The 22,951-nt window shown below is 38.0% G+C and overlaps 1 protein-coding gene across 8 annotated transcripts; it reads right to left on the bottom strand.

Moving 5' to 3' along the window:
* Positions 1–599: 599 nt before the first annotated feature.
* ctrip (E3 ubiquitin-protein ligase ctrip) lies at positions 600–22,372 on the bottom strand. 8 transcript variants are annotated; one of them, XM_018460413.1, is made up of 25 exons: positions 22,249–22,372; positions 15,002–15,337; positions 14,332–14,640; positions 13,223–13,309; positions 10,291–10,654; positions 9,994–10,175; positions 9,707–9,922; positions 8,759–9,135; positions 7,624–7,908; positions 7,159–7,539; positions 6,923–7,095; positions 6,674–6,848; positions 6,369–6,591; positions 6,027–6,267; positions 5,530–5,938; positions 5,018–5,206; positions 4,755–4,940; positions 4,465–4,656; positions 4,172–4,377; positions 3,546–3,968; positions 3,200–3,452; positions 2,874–3,119; positions 2,462–2,791; positions 2,028–2,346; positions 600–1,941 (listed from the first exon to the last, which is right to left on the bottom strand). In XM_018460413.1, the coding sequence occupies exons 2-25, from the start codon at positions 15,306–15,308 to the stop codon at positions 1,745–1,747; spliced, it is 6,270 nt and encodes a 2,089-aa protein (XP_018315915.1). In that variant the 5' UTR covers positions 15,309–15,337; positions 22,249–22,372; the 3' UTR covers positions 600–1,744. The 8 variants fall into 8 exon arrangements, with proteins under 8 accessions (XP_018315915.1, XP_018315920.1, XP_018315922.1 ...); XM_018460418.1 differs by having other exon boundaries at positions 10,033–10,175; XM_018460420.1 differs by having other exon boundaries at positions 9,707–9,880; positions 10,033–10,175.
* Positions 22,373–22,951: the final 579 nt, after the last annotated feature.

The raw sequence follows: 22,951 nt of genomic DNA, 5'->3' as shown, positions 1-22,951 counted from the left end.
AAAAAGAAAAAAAAGATCTTCCGATATGAATAAAGTAAAATTCGTTTATATACTACTGAATCGATATAAATATATCTTTTGTTTATAATATTAATGACACGGGTTTTTCGCGTATTCTGAATGATTACACATTTTACGATAGTGCATATATCCAAGATCTCCTGATCTCCTTTGCCTATATTGATTTCCTTGTGCTATCATTCGCGATTCGTCCTCACATAAAGTGAAAAATATTTTTTAAAAATTGCAAATGTGTTCACACGCTTAATAAACGTATAATCGTGATAATGTAAGGTACATTGACGTGTCAGCAGTATAGTATATCTCAAAAAAAGAAGAAAAAATATTTTATAGTGACTGACAACATAAATTACAACTTCCGCTAAATGATGTGTGACTTTCAAATCCGCGAGTTCTGGAGAATACAACAAATTGGAAAAAGCGCCCGCTCGTGTGTGTGCGATATATATTATATAAAATTTAAATCGAACAAAAGTATAAGATCAACTTGCTTCACACACTCTCTCTCGCACAGTTTCTTATATAGACTCCGCGGTTTCTGCAATGACATAAGAAAGTAATGTACCTTGTATTATCCATTTGATACATCAGCTTCACTTACTTTATATATCCATTCTATTTTGTATTATACAATTCTCTTACAATTCTTTTTTTTTTCTTTTTCCCTCTAAATATGACGATTTGCTTGTAAGTAAATGGATATCGGAATTTCCCTTCGATTCACACGCGTGTCACGATGGTGATTCCTTGGCGATTCTGGTTGCACTCTTATACAGCTAAATAAAGTAAACGATCGGGCTAATTTACTTAGAATAGAAATATCAAATAAATGTTGATGAGCGTTACACACTGATTGAACTTAAATGTAGGAGTGTGTGGCGTAACGTGTGACTCGCGCGTTGCGTTCTCGATCGTTGAAACTTAAAAGCGACGAACACGAAGAGATCGATTACAAAATAGAGAATAGCAGCGAGAGACACGATATTGTGTATATGTGTCTGTATCCGGAATTAGCGTTGTTCCGACAAGACACGCGCTCGCGCGCTTTCATCACGGGCGTGCGCGTCTCGTTGCTGATTTTAGCATGTAAATTTTCATGTCTTCCACGATCGCGGGAGATTGGCGACGTATGGCGATGCTTTTTAATGCACCACTGATATAAAATTTACTTATATCTAGTAAACGTCCTCCTTTTTCTTTCTCGCTCGGGCTATTTTATGTTCAGTTAGTATAGTATTTTTCATAGCAATATCATTTTTCTCGTTACTATTATATAAAGTATTTATATCGACTTGTGTATATTAAACTATATTTACAATCTTCCTTTTTTTTATTGTAACGTACTGAAGATAAGTTTCTTTTTCCTAAAACGAGGTTCTCGCTTGCAAGCCATTCGGTACGTAGCGTTCGCGAGAGCGTAAACTCGCACGGTTCAGTTAATTATGCAGCTTTGCACTTTTCTTTCTGATCAAAGTATATCACAATCCAAATTGCAAAGATATAAACACCAAAAGAAAGAACTGTCGCTCCGACGAATTTTTTTTTCAAGAAATAAAGTCCTCAAAAGAACTTACGTAAAGGATAAAAATCATCGCGACGTTGGATTTGCTCACTGACAACGTACGTAAATTTTCACGCAGATCTTAAACGAAGTTCGGATAATTCGCGGTCTGGATAATATAAGAATAAAGGAGAAAATGAGGCGCCGATTTTCCATCCATTTCTAGGAGAGATGGAACGAGTGTTGACCCTCTTGCGCGGCTATCCGCAACTTTTCCCGCATTATTTCCAAAGTGGTATAATCAGGCAGTTTTAGGTAGTTAACGCAAGTCATTACTGATGGTAGAAAATCGTCTGTCTTCATAGACGGATCAAAGGTTTTGCGTACTATTGTTAACGGAGGCGTTAAGCTTTTGAAACCTGAAAAATAATAAGCATGCACTTTATCGCTAATCTCTCTAATTTATAATAATACAAATGAAAACTGAGAATGGCAAAGTATCTACCTCCAACGGGTAAACGCGGTGAACCGGTGACAAACTGAATGAACTGTCGCTGTTCCTCGCTGTTGTACTTGGACATGACCTCGAATAGAAAACGAATGGCTCGTGAGTCCGGTGTATAACCATGATCGGTTCTACAGCACTCAGCAAGAGTCTTCACGTCCCATTGTCCGCCGGTTTGTGCGTGGCCGCAAAATACCGCCTCCAGTTCTTCTGGGAAAAATAGTCTCAATTGCGACGGAGGGAATACCGACTCGAAACCTTCCCGGAAAGCCTCCATTTGTCTGAATACGCCTTCATACAAGAACCAGTGTACCACTAACTGAAATTTTACAGAGATTGCGTGATCATTGTGATTCCTCAAACGACATTGGCAAAGGAGAACGTCGAGAGTGAGTGAGTGAGTAAGTGAGTGAGAAAGAGAGATATGCATTTACCTTAATATATTGATCCAGATTGTAAATAGTAACGGATATTTCGCTACCGCCCTTCCTCAATTCGATATTCTCGTAGCCCGGTAATTCGAACACAAGACCCAATTCGGAAATGGGGCACGTGTCTAAATCAAGAGTTTCAATTAATTGCGCTTTCTCGTGCGGTCGTAGCGTCTGATCCTTCTCCATAACTTCTTTCTTCCTCACGACCTCCTGGAGCTTACTAAGAGTACGATATACGTCGGGACATACGTATGCCAAGTCTGCTAACGTAAGAGTATGTTCCTCTCCCAGTAACCAACGATAGAAGGTTAAACTAAATGGCAGATCCAACTAAAAGAAACAATTCAATATATTAAGAACGCAATTGGAGAAATTTGAAAAGATTTTACGAATGAGATACGCTAATTTTTACCATTCTGGAGTCGTAGATTGCTTTCGCCATGAATTTCCCAAGGAATTTGAACTTGGTTTTCAATTTTGCTAGATGCGATACTTTAGTGTTCCATGGGATTGGCGTCGGGAAGAGCCCGTGCGAGGAATTAACATATCCGTTTTCAGTAGGATTCGAACTGCCATGCCACAAGTCTAAATCAGCGCGTTGCAGTTCCTTAGAGACTAGAGCGTAGAATTCCAGAGTTGGACCGAGACCAGTACCGACCTGTAATATAAATAGTATGTTAGAGACTTGCAACTAGGATTGACAGTCCGAGAAGGACGTATGCACAAAAATCAACTAACCTCGTTGACGTATTGCACTTCAAGTAAGGCCTTATTAGAGGCTAAGTCTTGAATCACTAACTCTGCTTGCTTAAGAATGTCCGTTCTCGAGATAGTTCTCTTCCTTCGCTCTAAGCGTGGTGTAACACGCTCCTGACTGTCCGATCCCGAAAGTTCCGGCGCGGAATCCAAGAGACGTTGTAATGCTCTATCTCGATCAAACGATGTCGCGTACAATAAAAGCTGTCTCGTCTCAAATGGAAAGAGAAAAGGACTGGAAATTGAATTTAATTATTGTAAATAAATTCTTGAATTATACTAAAATTAGTCAAATTAAACCAACGATCGAGCTATTCGCTCTACTGACCAGACAGACGCTATCTGTTGTAACCAAGATGGCAAGTTTCCAGTCATGATCACCAGTGGATCCTGTAGTTGCCTGCTGGCTTTCGCGGCGATCTTATTATTGATGAAGTCCTGAGGTGATAGCAGGCTCATGCTTTTTAGATGAGGGAACAGTATGCCCCAATGGCGATTAAGAGCGTGCAAGAGCCGCAAAAGACACAACCCATCGAGAGAAGCGTCTGCGATAGTTACCGAGGCTGGTAATGTGGGAGATAGATATGGCGCGAGGGGACAGTGTTGAAGAGGAACCGTGCCTTCTAGCCAGAGACTATCTTCTTTTCTCTTTGAACTAATCTTTGTACTTTTTCCTTTGCCCTTCCTGCTATTACCCTGTGAGCTCGACCCTGATTTTGGAGAGATTGCGGCATCTTCTTCTGGTACAGGTCTGCGTTCAGAAAAAATAAAATATTTCTTTTCAGATCAATATAAAAGTCGATGGTCTTGGTAAGTTTCTTAAAAAAATGATATCAGCACTAGTTCTGTAACTTTTAATGACAGTGGCGATATTGTTAATTGTCGGTGTAGCGTTTTTACAAGATGAGTATGTTTTAAAATTTCTGAAATGAATGTCTGAATGTTTGAAAATACCTGTAGTATATCGTATGGGTTTGCACCCATACCGCATCGTGTCCAAGTGGCGGTTCACTATCGGCCTCTGCCTCGGAATGATCCACTCCGGAACATCCAAATTGCCTGACAGCTTGATAAACCGTCATGTTGAAAGGTAGAACCACGTCGCCAATTAAAAACTGAAGTTTATGTTTCGGTGGTCCTTGGCTTATCACAACTGCCGCCTGGAAAGAAAAGCGGTAAATGTAATCGCTCGATTTTATCGGTTTTCTCTAATCTAAAGATAGATGCTCCATTGAAAAGGCATATACCAGAGTATCATCAATGTCATCCTCGCTATTGTCGTCATCACTGACCATCGAGTCAGCGTCCCGTATTCTGCCATATCCACGTACCATCAAATAACGCTCAATCGCCTGTACTAATGCAAGCGGATCTATTTTTACAGTACCACCCTTCCATTGCTTCAGATTATTACAGTCCGGATGCCGTTGAAGATTACACTACACAATTCAACGAAACGTTTGCGTTTATATTTCGGCGTTTGCACAGAGTTGTCTTATCTCGTGATAATTAAATTTTTCATATTTTAGATAGTTACCTTAAGTTGATGCGTATTAAAGAACTTCAGAGCACTGGTGCCGCCACGGCCAGCGCCAGAACCCGCGGGTAAATCGTGAACCTTCACTGGGAATTGTTCTAGCTGTGCAACACAGCTGTTCAATTTCGTTACTAAAGCACCAAATGCTCCAGGATTAAGATCCATGATATCGTTGTTCTGTTGCATCTGAATAAATCGTATCGTAAGGATTACTTACATATTCGTTAGAAGTGAAGAAGAGCAGAAAGGTTGATTTTACTTACGGTAGATTCCGCAAACAATTTCCAAAACATACGAAGACGATCGTAACGATTACCCGGTGCATCCGTAGTAGTGAGGTAGTTCAACAGAGCCTTGATAAGGCCGCTGTAATTCATTTCAAACGGCGATATATCGCTCTCGAGAACTATGTCCCGTAATTCTGTTAGTGCTGATAGCATTTCGTCCAATTCCTGTAAATGTAAGTGCGAATTGTGAAAATCTGCAGATATAAATAGTTGTAACATGTATGGTCATTTTTAATGTTATAATTATTGTTTGATATTTAATAAGAACTAACACTCTCTCTATCTAGAGTTTGTTCTTTTGTGAATATATTAATAATATGATATATTAATAATATGATAAACACAAAACTTTGTGGCCAAATTTTTTTATCATTCTATTTGTACATAAAGCTATTTAAAAATAAAGATGTAGCATAAATATATTGACGAAACATCCAATGTTTAGCAATCTTTATTTATGATAAATTGTTTTCACTTAATGCACTTACATTTGATTGCAATCGCTGTATCGCAGCAGTCAGTCGAGCAAGAACTGTTAGGGCGGGATGCGAGCAAGGTGCATCGTCCTGATATCTTGCCAAAAATTGGGCTGCTTGTTCGCGCACCCATGCTTTTGCTTTATCCCGATTTCCACCAGTTAAGCTCGGATTACTCGGTGGTTTCGACAAATTTGTGGATGAGCTCGAGTCTCTCTTGTCGTTGCTAGTACTGGACGAGGACGATTTCCGACCCCATTTGGCCGGATTAAGATTTCCCAAAAATCTATTATTCTTTGGGGTAAAACCAGTGAACAGGGACTCCGGCTGTTGCGTTTGTTGTGGCGTGGTGGTGCCTCCCAATCTCGAAAAACGACCCTTCTTATTTTGTCGTTTTTTCTTCAGTACATCACCAATCCTTCTAATAAATAGAAAGACACGATAAATACGATACATAAATGGTTATTTAAAAAATTGTAAATACATCAGTGAAGACATCTCGTACTAACAAGTGAGCACTTTGCGGTGCGCTTGTTTCCTCTACGCTGTTGTTTAACTCTGTCCTGTGTGGTTCCAGCGAAGCACTGATATTTGGTTTATACTGGCACGACGACGCAATTGTGCCGAACAATATGTTGCCATTCGAAGATGGAGAGACAACTGGAGACGTGGCACTACTAGAAGACAACATTGTGGTGGAAGAAAGTGGTGTATTAGACGGACCTGGCTGTGGGCTTGGTAATGATGTACCTAAATACAACGTAAAATGTCATATGATCCAATATATATGTATATGTATATCACATATGTGGCGACGAATAGTAAAACGCATTAAGAATAGAGCAACTTACCAGAAGGGCACTTAGGTGGTGAAACACCGAGAGGTACTTCGGGATCTGCTAATTGACGAACTTGATGCAGTACGCCCTCGCGATGAAAATGAACCCCAAATACTTGTGGCAATCTCTTCATCAAGATACTCGCCATTTGAAGAGCTCCGATAACTATACGTAAGTCTTGCGACGCTAACATACCAGCTATATGTGACGAAACCACTTGATTCTTTAGAACATCCTGTGTGCAAAAAAAAAAACATTCGTACATAAAATATATGTCACAAACAAGCAAATATACTATCGCTTAATATATATCTTACCTTAAGTAAGTCAGTTGAAGCATAATACACCATACGAAGAAGAGCTCGGAGGCATTTGCATTTTACAGCGGGCCCAGCTGAACTGCTGTAAACCTCATATAGTACAGAGAATAAAGTTCGAATAAAAGACACTAGCCATTCGTTCGTTTCAATTACCGGAGGCACAACATCCATACTGAAATCAATAACATAACTATGTTAATGACAAAACTCTTTGTAACCTTAAAAGATCGTAAATGTAATTTATACCTAGATGAGCAAGTTGGACTCTTTCCCTCAGTAGGATTGGCGTTTACTCTCCGAAATATACTTCTTGTTATTCCTATATCCTCGTTAATTTGTTTCATCACAGTCAGATCTATAGTGTAAGTTCGTCCGAAAGAGGTAAGGCATATCTCATCTTCGCCATTTTGAAACGCCATCTAAAACATGTATTTAACGATTAATTTTTCGTGTTCACTCGTCGATTAAAGCGATGAAATTACCTCGATAATTCTAGAATCTATAGTACTGAACGGATGGGAACATTGTTTTTCGTCACGCCATTCCCACTGGACAGTCTCCTGTTGATTGCTGGTCCTTTCGAGTAAACTATTTACACTGAATATTCCATCTGTTGGTAACGGAGGCATAAGCTCCTCGATTAAACACGTAATTTCAAACCATTCTTGCGGTGTACGCGGCACCAACTCCACGTCTTCCGTTTTGACTTCCAGAGATCCAGTTAAAAGATAACTTAACGTGAAAGCTATATTTTGTTGCAGCAACAATTGCGCCAGGTCGGGACAGCGATTTGATATCACAGAGAGCATTCGTAATACAGTTATGAAATTGTTAGTGCTGTTAACCGGCGGCGTAATCATGAGCTGTAATACATGGAATAATGTATAAACAGTAGGGACGAAGAAAAATGATTCCAACAATAAGTATTTCACTGATAAAGCACATACCAGTTGTTGTAGATTCTGTAAGAGTTCGGCATTGATAATTTTATGCAGCATTACAGGATCATGTTGGAAACTGTCAACTAATCGACTGAATGCTTGACACACACACTCGCCGCTCTTCTTATCTTGATTCGTTAATCTGCTTGTTAATAATGGTAAACTATCCACTACCAAATGAAAATCGTCAGGATGAAGGTTTTGGCAGCAGTTTGCGGTAATTGTTAACGCTGCACGTTGTGCTGTGATATTGAAAAAATCAACAAACTTCAAACAGGCTGAAACTCCACCCTGAAAAATAAAAAAATTTTGTAATTAAAATTCACATTAATTATAAATAATAAAAGTCATCACATGTGTTTCCAAAGCATCATGTAAGATAATAGGAAAACTGTTTTATTTAATTTGAACATTTGAAATATCTTCATTATTAAGGGCACTATACAGTATAGACACAGTATAGATGACGCGTATGACAGTATGACGCGCGAGACCTAGCTTTCGGATGCGAGAGACGGAACGCAACTCAGAACTCTCCTCTCTCTAACAGACAGAGAACAATCTTAGAGAGAGAAGAGAATTGTGTTTCCTCTCTCTTACACGAGAGGCCACCAGCAAATGCTTAATATATAGTATATGCTCGGCCTATATATGCTATACATGGTTTCCATTTGGTGACACAACTCTACATAACTCTATCGTTTTGTCTTTGTTACTATGGAATGCCAAGAAAGATAGACCGACCTATATTACTAAATACAGAAAGAAAGCACCTTGTATCCATGAAAAATGTAAAAATTTCAGATCAAAATTATTCTATTTGAAATTCCTAATAGTATTTATACATAATTTTCCACTATGAAAATATAAAAATCATTATTTTTCTAAACAATGTTAGAAATATTAAGAATATCAAAATGCAATAAAACCAGATATAAAGTCAAAAGTCATGATATTCTAGCATAAAATATAAAATTTCAAGTAATAATAGAAATCTTTTGATGATCTTGCAATAAAATTTTTATATACAAAATTATGAGCTGGGTCAATTATTGCAAGAAAAGTAGTAAATAAGGGGTAATGAGTAAATAAAGAAAAAATGCAATTGTATTGTATGCAAATTAGAAACATATGTACATACCGCATGTAAAATTGTTTTACTGTGCCTGCGTGACAACATGGCTAATGCTGTCAAACACTGTTCGGCTACGTCCATGCACTCGATCGATTCGAGTTTTTGTAGGAACACTGGCACCGCATCCACTACAACAGTGGACGACCGTGGCAGTGCCTCCATCATATACGTAAGGGCACGACACGCATGGGTCATTATCGCAAAATTATGTTCAATTCCTAATAAATTAATTAAAGCTGCGACCACTTGTTTGACGGGAAAACCGGTTAGAGTATCCTCGTTGCCCATTACAAGAATCTCTCCCATGTTCATGACGGCCTGCAATTGTTCTCCCTCGTCTTCAACAGCTTGTAAACCGGCTAGAAGTTGTTGCGCCTTAGCAGCTGCAAATTGTTAGTTTAAAGATGAGTATACCGAATAAGCGATATTTCGACATGCTATTTATAGAAGCTAAGTGTGTCATACAATTGAAGATTATTTATAGCTTGTCACAGAGGTTGGAAAAAAATATGTTTTAAACAGTTTAAAACATGTTTTATCGATGTTTTTAATGTTTTTTTTTTAATATTGTATAAAGTATGTTTAAAATATTAAAAAGAAACACTACGTTTTATTCTTTAAAAAAAAAAATAAAAAAAAATAAAAAAAAACATTAATCTTTTTTTATTAAATGCCAACCATGGTTGTCATGGATATAATAATAGACTATGAATTTTTATAAAATTGTCGGTTTAGAAAGAGTGAGGTAGCTTGAATCATATCGCTCTCTCTATTTCTAAAGTAGTAAACTAAAGAGAGATATGACTCAATTCTTTCTAACAGAGCACAGATGTTAAGTTCAAGGAATGCGTAGTCTATACCTATTAGAACTATGATCTATTCGCAAACAACGCATGAATTGTGAACTATCTCAATTAAGTTACAATATGCCGACAAAAGAATTTATTTTCATACCGGAACTTGCGCCCATGCTTCTGTTAAGTAAGTGTTGCATTCGCGGTCCCAGTGCACCGAACACATGAGGCGGTAGACCTCTAGCCTCCAATAAAGCTTGCAATCGTCCAACTTCTCCATCGTCGCTTTCGCTATCACCTGTCGTTCCTGACATTCCAGATGGTCCTCCACCAGCTTCGCGTGCAAGTAGGAAATCGAAATTTTGAATGACGCGATCTAACATCGTACAACAAAATTGATCAAGCTTATTAAATATCTATTAAGCTTAGACATCAAAGGCATTTAACCTGTGGCGGATGTCGCAGTTGATGCCGACTCCTCCTCACCTGTGGTTGAGACTAACTGACTGCTCGGAATAGAGGATGATACTGACGTAGCGCTGATAGAATCATTGCCTGACATTACACTACTTAATCCACCGGAGCCACTCTCCGTCACCGGCTTCCTCACGCGCGATGAGGAGCGATGTCTGTAACAATGCCAGCCAGAGATATCATTATAATTTTTTTAATTACATAAGATTACATAAGATCTTGTCAAGTTCGCAACTGAATTAGAAGAGAAAAGTATCTCTGACTGGCTACCTCGAACTCGAACAGGAACCCGTTGTAGAGTCTTTCTTGTGATGTTTCCCCGAAGTCTTGTTGCTAGATGGCAATTCCTTCGGCTGTTCACCGGTAGCTTTCGCGCGAGAGCGTAGCAGGTGCTTGTGTGTAGAATGAGGGTGTGTAGGGTTGGCAGAAACGGTGGCAGACACAGGTGGATTGGCAGTGGCCGTTGAAGCGATGCCACTCGTGCCTGCCCCGTCATGTGCCAACGCCCCCCCACCACTCTCCACAGAGTTACTTGCTGCGTTACCCACTCTGATGCTGGACTTGACACCCAGGACTTGACTACTCGTGCTGCTACTCGTTGCGCTACAGGTCGCACCGCCGTGAGATTTCGAATCTAAAATATCCAAATGTCACACAATCATTGAGATACATAGGGTAAAGACTAGGGTGAGACTTGTCGCGTGTGGCTGTCTAATTGCACACATTCTTATTTATATGGATGTCAAAGTTGCTATATGAATACATATATGCAACATTTCTTATTTACACTTTCGATACACGTAAAATATCATCAAAACGAAAAAGAAAACAATATGACTCTTGTTCCGTGTGCACAATTACAAAAGTCAAACATTTTCGCAAGTTAGATCATTATAGGTGATGTATGATTTCTATCATGATGTGTCTTGTGCAATTTTATATACAATTTTGCCTGTCAATTGTAAAAATAGATATCTATTAAATCCAAAACCAAACAATCTTAGTTTTTTTAATATAAAATCAAGCATAATAGTCTTTTTTAACTATTCCTTTAATTGTTTAGTTTATGAATATCTTCCTAGTTAAACAGTTTTAGCAACAATTAATGTTGCATAATTTCTCACAGAGATTAGAAATCACGATATTAAGACAATATTAAGTGTTGTCTAAATACTAACCGTTATGACAGGTAAAATGTGAATTCACAAAAATTATGCACCTATTTTAAATAAATTTCATTCTGACAATTTCGTAATTTACAAACAACTTTCATCGAGCAACAAAAGAAAATCTTGAACAATTTCTATTTGTTATCTGAAGGAAAAAGTTTAACTTCTATCATCGTACAAAACATTAATTATATTCAATGATAGTACATTGACCCAAGTTTTAACATAGTATTGTTCGTGTTAAGAAAAGGCACTCATTCCCATTTCCACAAATCTAAAGACTCGTATTGTAGCTGCTGGAGCAGGCACAAATTGTACTAAAGCGGATTTGAAAAAAAAAAATTAGCTTTCGAGATAATACATTGAGTTTTACGAGATCAAAAATTATACCTGGGTACCAGATAACTTTTTCACTAAGGCAAAAACATGAAAAGTGAAAAATTTCTCCATTAGCTTCAATGATAAACATTTTTACTTTTCACGTTTCTATATGATCATTATCCTGGACTTAATCGCTCGGTGTAGATTGCAAGTTTGCAAGCTGAAAACTATCAGAATTATTAAATATATCTAAAATAGGAACATTTTATAAGCTTCATATTAACTCTAAACTCGCATAACAGCCAATAAAAAAGATTAACGATTACAAATGATAATATCGGATAACAAAGATATTACTACATAATAAAAGTCGTCTTTCATACAAGATGAAAGCTTCTTTTAAAAGACCAGAATGAATTAATTACAAGTTTCTAATATTAAAGCAATTTACGATATTTCTGCGAGAAAATGTTATAGAATACGTCAGTTTGAAGAATACTAATATCGACATGAAAAAAGAAATTTCCGAAGACAATTGTACTTGAATGTATATTGTATTAACTACATTCAATCAATTCTATTACGTATATGAAAGAACGAAAGCAAGAGATCAGTTTAGCTCCATGATGATATACAGAATTCCACAGAAAAAATTGCTTATCCACAGGATTTCCGACACTAATTTTAACGCATTATCTCGAGAGCAATAAGATATTAGTAATACAAAAATAAAAAAATAAGAAAAAACAAGGAATAATAAACTCTCTAAATTTTAAAATATTTATTGCAACTATAATCACATTATTTTTGAATAAATAAAATACTAGATTTTTATTTTAGATATTTTTTTAATTTGAGAAAGATGATAAATTAAATCTGAGTTATGAAAAAATCGACAAAAATTTTATTCTTTTCCACGCTAATGTATTTTGTCGGTTTATTCTGTACACCTATATAATAAAAATTGGAATTGTTATTATATTAAAAATAAATTCGTAATATTGCGTATATATGATTCCGATTGTATAAAAAAGTATTATCCTAAATTAAAACCAAGGTAATATAAAAACTGAAACAATAATAATTTCAATATCAATATAACTTTTATAATACTTTATTCAATTAAAAGTTATTCGATTTATATATAATTGTATGATGTATGATATGTTAGATAACTTTACGAAAATGTTTGCAAACAGTTCATAAACTTCCAGTACGATATTTGTACAATATTATTCTGAATATAAAAGATAACTTTCTTTCATATTATAATAAATTTGAAAATACTTTTCTCTAATTTTTATATATCCAATTATATATAAATTATTATTATAATCTTATTATGTGTGTATAACAAAAAAGATTTAGATCTAACGTTACGTTAAGTCACGATGATATGGCGTTTTAAACTATTGTATTCGTGGTAATTATCAGATTTAATAAAACATAAGTATCATAGAAGTTGGATAGAATTGTATTTCCCTTAATTATATTTACATAATTAATACCATGCATGAATGAGTTTGATACAGAAGTTTACCTGATATTAAGTACAGTAAATGATGATATTTGCATATGGATGTATAGAGAATAAGTTCAGAATGGAGAGTTCAATGACTCGGATGTTCATTTAAACTACTCGCGAATTTGTAAGAGAAAATAAGGGGAAGGAAGAAAATGTGGTACGAAGAGTGTGTACTCCTTAAGCTTACCTTCTTGATGGTAGGTTTGTGTTGATATTGGAAAAAGTGCTTTGACAGCAGACACAAATCCTTCCAGACATTCGCTCATCCTCTGGCCTAATGATACAGTCTGATCTATGACTCTTATCTTGATAATGCTTGCGTTTTCTAAATTTTATTATATTCCTATCTTTCGAAACATTTTTACACTTTTTTTTGCCTCTTATTAGCTAAATCACTCCCTTTCATTTACACAAATATTACACACAATAAGACTGTCGTTATATTCACGACTGACCTGACGATATTGGATCAAAACTCGTAATAAAACGCACGAGTTCTGTATCATATATTTCTGTATACTGATTTCCAAAAATCAAAAATTTTCCAAATCTGCTAACAAGTTAGCAAATGTTACACAAATAGAGACATAACAAGTAGAGATAAATTGCGTACATGTGTAAATATAGAGATATGTATTTCATAAAGAGGTTTTTGTTTGGATTTATGTAAGCTAACATGTTACCTAGCTATACAATTTGTTCTTTCTTCTCTCTGTATGCATTGTTTAAAAAATCAAATGTACACTAAAGAATCAAATTGGTTCTGTTTTTTTTTTGTTGTAAACAATCAGAGCTACAAAAGAGAAGTCTTTTAAACTTAATAGAGTAATTAACATTGCTTAAACATAATAATTATATTCATAATTAAACATTTTGAAAAGATTTTTTTTTTCTTAGCTAGTATTGTAACGTTTGTTACAGATTATTTGTTAAATATTTATTGATTTTGCTTTCTTCTATCATGTTCAAATTTCTTAACATAAAATTAAAAAATGTTTATTATATCAATTTATTAAAATTTAAATCTCAGAACTCTCTATGATATATGTCATAAATTAAACAAAAAAAAAAAATTTTAAGAAACTTTTATTTTCATTATTAAAGTTAAAAAATTAAAAAAAAGAACAAAATATAATTAATAAAATATATATAGCACTTGTTAAAGTTTTGATGTTAAAGTTTTAAGAGTCATTATAGATGTAACGTAAACAATCTCAAAACAAAATTGTATCTTCACGCAAATCACACATCACAATCCTACAATCAACAATAACGACTAGAAAAGTATGCACTAACCTCCTCTTCCTCTCGATGTGGATGGATGACTAGTGATCGATGTAGCACTCGATGAAGCTACCAAACTGCTGTAGGTATTTGTCTTCCGGCTACCGTATCCACTAGACAGTGACAGATCGTAACTGCTAGTTCCCTGTGTCAATGCTTGAGGATTCTGTGGTGTACGGGAACGAGTTCTCGATGCCACACAATCGGTAGGTGTTAAACTTGACTCTGGCAGACTTGTCCTTGCTGCACTACGCACCCTTGTACTGCTACTACTGTTGTAGCTGACTTGGTGAATCTTATGATGAGACCTCCAGTCGGTTTCTGTTGCAATATACACGATCATACAATTCATATAAATCGATTTGTTAATAAATAAAGATATGGATTTGAAAGAAGAACTAGAGTATTAAAGAGTGTAATAAAAAAAAGTCCATTTATATATGTTATCGTGTAATAATGAGCAAAAATTAATTAAGATTGCACAGATGATACAATATTGGAATTACATTCAAAAGGAAAGAGAAATTATAGAATACTTTCCATTTGGTGACACAAGTCGTTCTCTGTCTTTGTTCTCATTAAATGTTAAGAAAGATAGACTTTATGTCACCAAATGGAAAAAGTACTCATAATAAAACGTTTGGGTTATTACATATTCCACTTCGTTCGGTGCTGTAATTACCCGAATAAGATTCTAAGCCAGCTCCATGACTTCTTCGTTCACCTCTGATTCTGCCCTCTCCCTTGGAAGAATCAATCGAATGTGTGTGCGGTGTATTACTGTCCACTTGAGATGTCTGCGGGTCACTGGTGGTCTGTCTACGCCTCTTCTCTTCCACGCTATCTGGGATCGCACCAGTACTTTGTCGTTTTCTGTAGCTACTCGAGCCACTACTAGAGCCTTTCCCCCTTGACTTAGAGGTGTCTGCTGAAGCACTGGCCTTCTCTACAGACCCCCCTGATGACAACTGATCTTGTTGATCTGCCATAGATTAATCGACTCATGCCACTATTCTGTCTGTAAAAGAGAAACCACAGGACACTATTAATTACACAACATATCTAAATATGGTGATTGTCTCATCTGTATTTAAACAAATTTATAATTGCAGTGTTTAGGAGGACATAAGGCGCTTTTCAGGAAGAGACAGATGAGATGTTTTTTTTCTACTTGATGACACAAATATCTATCTGTCTTTATTATTCATAGAAATGCCAAGAAAGATAAAATGACGTTTGTGTCACTAAATAAGAACAGTAAATCTTTACATTTTTGTTATTTATCAATGTTAAAGATGAAATAATTCATTGTGTTACGTCGTATCATCTGTATCTCTCGTTGAAAAGTACCCATAAAGAAAGGTACTTGTCATACATGTTAACAAAAATATTGTTCTATCTTTTTCAGCATTCCATAAGTAATAAAGACAAAACAAATGTTTGTGTCGACTTGTGTGACTCGTGTCATTAATGTAGATAGCTTTATATTTTTATTTTGATCTAATTCTTCATCTTTTTCTAGCTCTAAAAATTAAAAAAGGATGAAGAATAAGTTGAACCGAATTAAAATTAATCTACATTGGAAGAAACGGGCATGGAGAAAGCTTATAAATTACTTTTCCGTAAGAACACATAAGAATATGTATAAAAAATCCAAATACACATATTTTTATGAATAACTTTGGGCAAAAAAGAACCTTTCGAAGACTTTGATAGATTTAATATTCATACGATTTGTTCGCGTTGCTTGCATATTTTGCACTCAGTATCTTCGCTTTCTACCTTTTCAACATCCGAAATATGTTCATCTTGTTTTAAGTATAAATTTTTTTAGGAATTATGCAACGCGGATAAATCTATATACACGTGGAAAATTAATGGATAAAATGGTGACAACAACAATAAATATATCAATCCTGTTCCTTAGGAATACTCATATATCGCACGTGCAAAATTAATGGATTAAATGGCTTCTGTAAATGAACGATAAAATCCTATTCCTTAGGAAAAAAAAAAAAGAACAGTTTGTATTTATCAAGATGACTAAGTGCCAGGTCGAACTAGTTGCAAGTTACCACGTAACACTCTTAATTCGCGTGTAAGTACGACGCGTAAAGCGACACACAATGGTGGAGAGCTGGGCGCATTCGCTAGAGAGACAAAAAAAATCGGATGTACGAATCAGATCGGATCGTGCGTCGCGAACGCGCGACTTTTTGTCGCGGCCTGCCCCCTTTGTTGGAGAAAAACATTAACAGACGCCGTTTGCGTCCGTTTACTTTCGAGTATCGCTCGTTCCCGAAAATCACGGACGGTACAGACAAACGAACACGCGGAACGCGACGGGCTATTTATCGCGTGACGACCAGTACGACCACCGTTAAAATTAGAACCGTGGATTTTTAATCGAGCGCATAAAAAAAAAATTTAAATGCCCCATGCTCCTTAAACGCGACCTCGCGGATCCATCGCCGACCTCGGGCGTTCGCTGCAACGCCACGAACTGAATAGCAACAGCGATATCGACAGCGCGATTTCCAAGAAGAGGGAAACAAAGAGAAAGAGAGAGAGAAAAAATTAAAGGATCGGTGCCTCGGCTCGAGCCATATGCGCTCGGATAACAAGAGCGTGACTAAATAAAACGGCCGCGGGGCGCGATACGCAATTAACGTTTCCCCCCACGCGGCAGCAGAGAAGATAGTAACGAACCGAGAATCATAACAAACACTACAACTGCTACTTTGCTCGCTGGCTCGCTCGCTGGCCTAGCTAACTCTGCTAACTGACTCCGGTTGTTGGTCGACCGACTGCTTGGTCTGGTTTGGTCTGGTCTGATCCGTCTACCTGTCCGTTCGGTATCACTGACTGACGCAAAATTGTGCCGTTGACATCACGGCGGGGGGCCCCTTCTCCTTTTCTCGACGGTGAGCCTGACGGATTACTCAGTCGCGACAAAGACACGAGTCGGCAAAGGCGGAGCAACGCTTTGTTACAGAGGGGCTCCACGAAACTCGTATTTGTAACGTAACAAAGAGACTCGTGGAACGAGCCACCATTTGCTCTCACGATCGAGCAATGGAGGACGGGTTTCCACTCTTCCTCGTCCTACTCTGACCCGCACGCGCTCGGCCTCACTCGCTCCGACGTGCGTGACCTCAGGTTGAAATCCTCCAAAAAAGAGAAGCCCTCTTCTCCTTCGTCTCCGCGGCGCCCTTATCCGTGGCTCTCGCTCTCTTCCCCGTTTCTCCCTCCCCTCCCCCCTCCAACCCCACCTCGCCAATCCCTCTCACCGCCGTATGTACGTATCTACGTCCGTCGCCTCTTCCTCCCACCCGCTTCACCCCACGCACTGATGCCTCTCGGCAAGGAACCTCTCGATTCGAAAACAGTGCACTTACGAATCAAGTGTTTCGCTATTTACCTGAATGCGGGAGAAATACGCCCAGGGCATCGCGGCGACGATGACGAAGACGATGATGAAATTTTCGCGATCCTCTTAGCTCAAGATTCTCACCCGACCTGCTGGTACGTGATTAAACGCGACGAGACGAGACGAAACGAGACGAGACGTTTCCTTCGTTTTATCGTTTCACAGACGGACGTAGCGCACAGGCACGTTACACGAGAGACACGACACTGGACTGGGCACGGAGAACAGCCCAGAACAGCCGAGCCTGCCGAGCGAGGAGTGAGTGAGTGAGAGAGAGAGAGCGTTCGTGGCCCGTCCGCGCCACGGCGCACAGGGGAATCGTGTGGTATAACGCACTGTAACGCACGCACATACACGAACGTACGTACGCACGTACGCATATACACGTACGCGCACACTCGTCTGGACGATCGTCGAGCAAACGAGGGGAAAATGTTTCACGCCGAACGCGATCGAGACGAGACGCGCACTGTAGGCGAGACGGCGGAATGTCGAGCCACGGGTTGGTTAGGACTGGGTGGCCGCAGAACGCTCCGCCCCCGTCGCCAATGTCACACACGCCAACCGAGCCAGCCGAATCGAGCCAACTTAGCCAACACGCGCAGCCAAGGCGAGATAACGAGGCAACGGCAGGCAGACAGCACCCGCGCGCGCGCGCACACGATCAGCGGGACCAGCCAGCGGAAGCCCGTATAGACGGTACAGGCTACACGCTGCGTTCGGAAACCTGTCGCCAAGTCTACGCGAGGGAGAAGCACCCCACTTCTCTTCCCCTCCCCCCTCCCGCGTTGCCGCGCGCACCAATCGCCGTTGATTATCAGCGTCAGGGCTGTACTTGGATGCGCGCTACGCTGAGGCGCCTCATTGGGGCGAAAATTTATCGCGTTTTTTTCTTAAGAGTGCGTTCAAGAAGTCAGATATAGCATTTTATCTTTGTTATTCGTAGAATGTTATACAAGGATATAATGATACCTGGGTGAAGTTTCTGAACGCAACACGATACCTTGATCCTGTTCCTCAGACGACATCGATTAAAATTATTAATGCCCGTATTCATAGTCAAGCCTTATATTTAAGGCTTCCTTAAATTATTTCATTGGCTACTGAACATCTAAAGATAAATTTAAGGAAGTCTTAAGTACAAGGTCTGACTATATATGATTATACGGGCATAAAAGTAACATAAAAATGTTATAATTTTGTAGTGTAATTGTTATGTAATATTGTGGTGTTATATTACACTAAGAAAAAAATTTTAAGTGTCTTCAACAAAACTCATTAGTTGGAACATTTTTTAACGACACAACCAATATTTTGTTTGCTTAACAACGAACTTAATTACTTCTGCTACATTTTTTAGATAACTTTATAGATAACAAAAATATTTGTTTATATTAACTAAATAATTTAGTTGGTATAAATAAATATTTTTGTTCGATACGGTTTAAACTACATTGAGAAAAAAAATAGAATTCATAAGCAAATATCACATGTGACGTTTTCTTCGATATTTATTGTTCATATATAAAAAAATTAGACTGTGACGAAAAATATAGCTTTTTATAAAATATACATATTTTACAATTGTGAAAAAATAAAACAGCTGATGGTTTTTTATTTGCTAGGAATAAAATTTTACTTCACTGTATTAATAAATAAGAATTTATTTTTGTGATTTATTTTAGTGAACCGAGCTGTTTAATTAACAATAAACAAATATTTATTTACAAAACTGAAAAGTATATTGAGCAAAAGCAACTAAATTTATTGTTACATAAACAATATATTTGTTGTTAAAAAATACTAGTTTTGTTAAAGACATTATTTTTTTCTAATATATCTTTATATTATTGAATTCAAAATTATAACATTGATATTATGTTATTTTTAATTTGTGTCGACTGATTTCAATAACATCAGTATTGTCACGTGCGTTATATTATTGCGCATTATGTGTGATAAAAATTGCGCAACAAGATTATAAGACGATATCAACACTGTCGTTAAAAATTATAGAGAATCAGGATACTGGAAAAGAGACACAATGAATTCATATGCGCTCCAGTACAAGTAGAATATAGAAAGCCTGTTCTTTTTCTATACCCCAGGAACTGAATTTCTTGTAGGGTCCATCTTTTGTCTTTTTCTTTCCAATGTGAAAAGGAAAAGGGGAAAAGTGAACCCTTCAAAAGAAGTTCAATTCTGAGGTATGGAAAATGTACAGGCCTAGAGTACGTGTGTCAAATTGTGTCACAATGATATCGGACGCTTCCCGTTTAGTGACACGAGCTTTTTATCTTTCTTGGCGTTCAAGGAGTAACAAAGATAGAACAATATCACACAAAAAGCACCCATCATAGAATGACATAATGACTTTGTTTGTCACTTATGAGTGAACTTGTAAGTGACAAATAAAATCATGATAACATTCTTACGATGATTGTGACTTCTGTGTACCACGTGTCCTTTTCCCTTCTTTCTTTTACTCTCTTTTGAGCTAATGAAATGTTATTACGTGTTATATTAAGTGCACGTTTTATGGCACACGTAAAAAGTTAATTGATTTGTTAGAGCGAGTCAACAAATTACTGATTACACATATGAGGTTGTTTATTCATCCTGTTGAATGTCTCCGAACTAATCGTAAAACGAGACGACGAAATGAAGAGAAAATATGGAACAAAGTTTTTTATGCTAGTTTTCGAAAAAAATGAATGAAAATTAGAAAATTAATTAAGCGATCACTAACTTTTTATTCACAATTTATATCATGCGTCAATATTAATATAAAATTAATAAAAAATTAACACAATTAATTAATATAAAAAATATAAAACACTTCACTACATAAAACAATTCAAAATCATTTAAATTACTGAACAAAATATGTACAAATAAGACTACTATTTTTCAATAAAATATATGAAATACATATTTAAGAAACTTAATACATCGATAATTTTCAAAATCAAATTTCACGAGAACGTAGCGTCGCATACAAACTTTTTTACTCTACTCATTCCGTTTACAGTTAAAATTTTTGATTAAATTCCACTCCCTGTTCGATCATGACACCAGGTCGGGGACACCCCAGCCAATATGACTATCGAACGCGAATGACATTATTGTGAGCGAGGAACTAATTTATTACGACGCATATATAACGCAAGGAAAAAAATTCGCATGATTTCTCGCTTCTGACGTCACTGGCCAATATGGCCGCGTCGAGGGACCAGAAAATTTTTAAATAAACCGAATAAACGATTAAAAGTTACTTCTTCCCCGTGACGGGGAGCACACGGGGAAGGCATCAGCCCCTTGTCGCGCGCGTGCGCAAGATTCTCCCCTCGATCCAGGGTCCGGGGAGACTGCCTGGCCGCTCCTGCGCCGCAACCGCGTGGCGCGCGAACCGCCATCTTGCCTGGCCGTTTTTTAAATTTACATTTTTACTCTGGCCAGCGAGAACCTGTCCGTTGTGGTGCGCGCTGTGCGCACTTACGTAAAAACCTGCTTTTCCGAGGTAACTGAAGTTCCGTATCGCAGACTGTTCGCATAACCGATCGATCGAATTCTCCGTTTAGGAAAAAAAGAACAAAGAGAGAGAAAGATACGTGCGTAATACACGCGCAACGCTGACGTATACCTTTAGCGCGCGCGTGCCATTTATGTAACCCGCGCTTATGTATTTATTCTGACGTGCGCGTTATCGCCGGAAATTGATGACGTTCGCACGAAACAATTTTGTCATCGTTCACCTTTACGGTGAAGTAAAACCGATTGGAAGAGAAGCGCGTATCGTCTATCGGAGCCTCTCTGTTTATTCGACTCGAGATAATGCGAACTCCTAAACCGCACTGGGGAAACATCGATTTTTCGGCAATCGCTCCGCGTTCGTCCCTCGAACGATAAAAGTATCTTATCTGTCGTCTCGTCGACGACCGGTTTTATGAGTCGTACTGTTCGCAAGGCGAAGCGCTTTTGCGCAAACATACGTTCACGCGTTTCAAGGTCCGATCGGATCGTAAATATGTACGTTCATAACCGATCGAGGTATTACGTCGTTCGCAAACAGCGTTTAAATATTAAACATGAGACGCAATCGCGACGGTTCTCATCGTGTGTCGTTGCCAGTTCCGTTTCATTGCGTCGCATTGCGTCGCGTTGAAATACGACGAAACGACGACATTGGGAGCGGAGGCGAAAAAGACACCTCTTTTCATCGTGTTGCAACAGATTGCGCCAGATTTCCGGTCCCGATCGCGGCGAACGGCTACGATTGGCTGGGAAAAATGTATCCGGCAGGGGCCAATTGGCCTTCGATAAACGACTGCAAACGGCTACCCGTGGCGATGTCAAAACAGCCTGCGTTCCTGCCTGCCTGCATGTCGCATTTGATCAGCTGTCCGTCGATCGGTCGATCGTCGCAACCGACGATGATGACGACGATAAATAAAAACGGTATCCTCGTCGCCAAAGTGGCGCAAACGTTCCTTACTCACCGCAAAAAGGGAGCTCCTCCCTGGAAGTCGGACTCCAGTTACGCAACGCGATGCGCGATGGGACACGTGAAAATACGGAGTGAGCTGTCAAGTCGATCCGTGCGGCGCGTCGTCTGCTACGAGATATCTCGACCGCGGCATAAGCAACTCGTCGAGATGTTCGATGTTGTGGCGCTCATCGCGGCCGTTTCGGTATTTTACGTCTGATTGGTAGACGCGCCGAGTATCCGATTGCGCCGACCAATTGTTGCATCGGACGTAACCCAGCTGTGTGTACACTGCCATTAGGTCTGTTCTTTGCGGCTTTTTCATTGGAAGAAATTAGTGCAACACTGGTACACACTGAATGCAATTGAATGCAAATTAATTCACATATTTTCAGTGTTAATAAATAATTTAACCTGTTTAACTACGTATTCTTTGTCGTCGCGATAACTTTAAAGGGATCAAATTATTTATTAACATTGAAAATTACACCAGTATTGCACTAGTTTTCCGAAAAACGTTAATAAGGGTACGTTATTATCCTAAGGTCTATGCACAATGGAGGAAATATTCGAAACAGGAATAAATATATGTCGTTTCAGAAAATATTGATGGCTGTGTCAACAAAACGCAATAAGTCTAATAGGTTATGTCGCTTTGTATCTATCTTGTAATTTAGTTGACAGGATTTTTTTATTACAAGATAAATTTCAGGAAA

This window comes from Mycetomoellerius zeteki, unplaced genomic scaffold (assembly GCF_001594055.1).
Source record: "Mycetomoellerius zeteki isolate Tzet28-1 unplaced genomic scaffold, Tzet1.0 scaffold94, whole genome shotgun sequence".
NCBI classification, from domain to species: Eukaryota; Metazoa; Arthropoda; class Insecta; order Hymenoptera; family Formicidae; genus Mycetomoellerius; species Mycetomoellerius zeteki.
Note: the sequence above shows the minus strand (reverse complement) of the source record. Positions and strands in the feature narration are given on the sequence as shown.

Bases quoted from the DNA above. Each gene is read 5' to 3' on its own strand.
- ctrip (XM_018460413.1), bottom strand. From the start codon at position 15,308: ATGGCAGATCAACAAGATCAGTTGTCATCAGGGGGGTCTGTAGAGAAG. The intron at 13,310-14,331 runs GTTAGTGCATAC...CTGTATCATTAG, and splicing joins CACATCGAGAGGAAGAGGAG to GCCAGAGGATGAGCGAATGT. The intron at 4,941-5,017 runs GTAAGTAAAATC...CGATTTATTCAG, and splicing joins AATTGTTTGCGGAATCTACC to ATGCAACAGAACAACGATAT.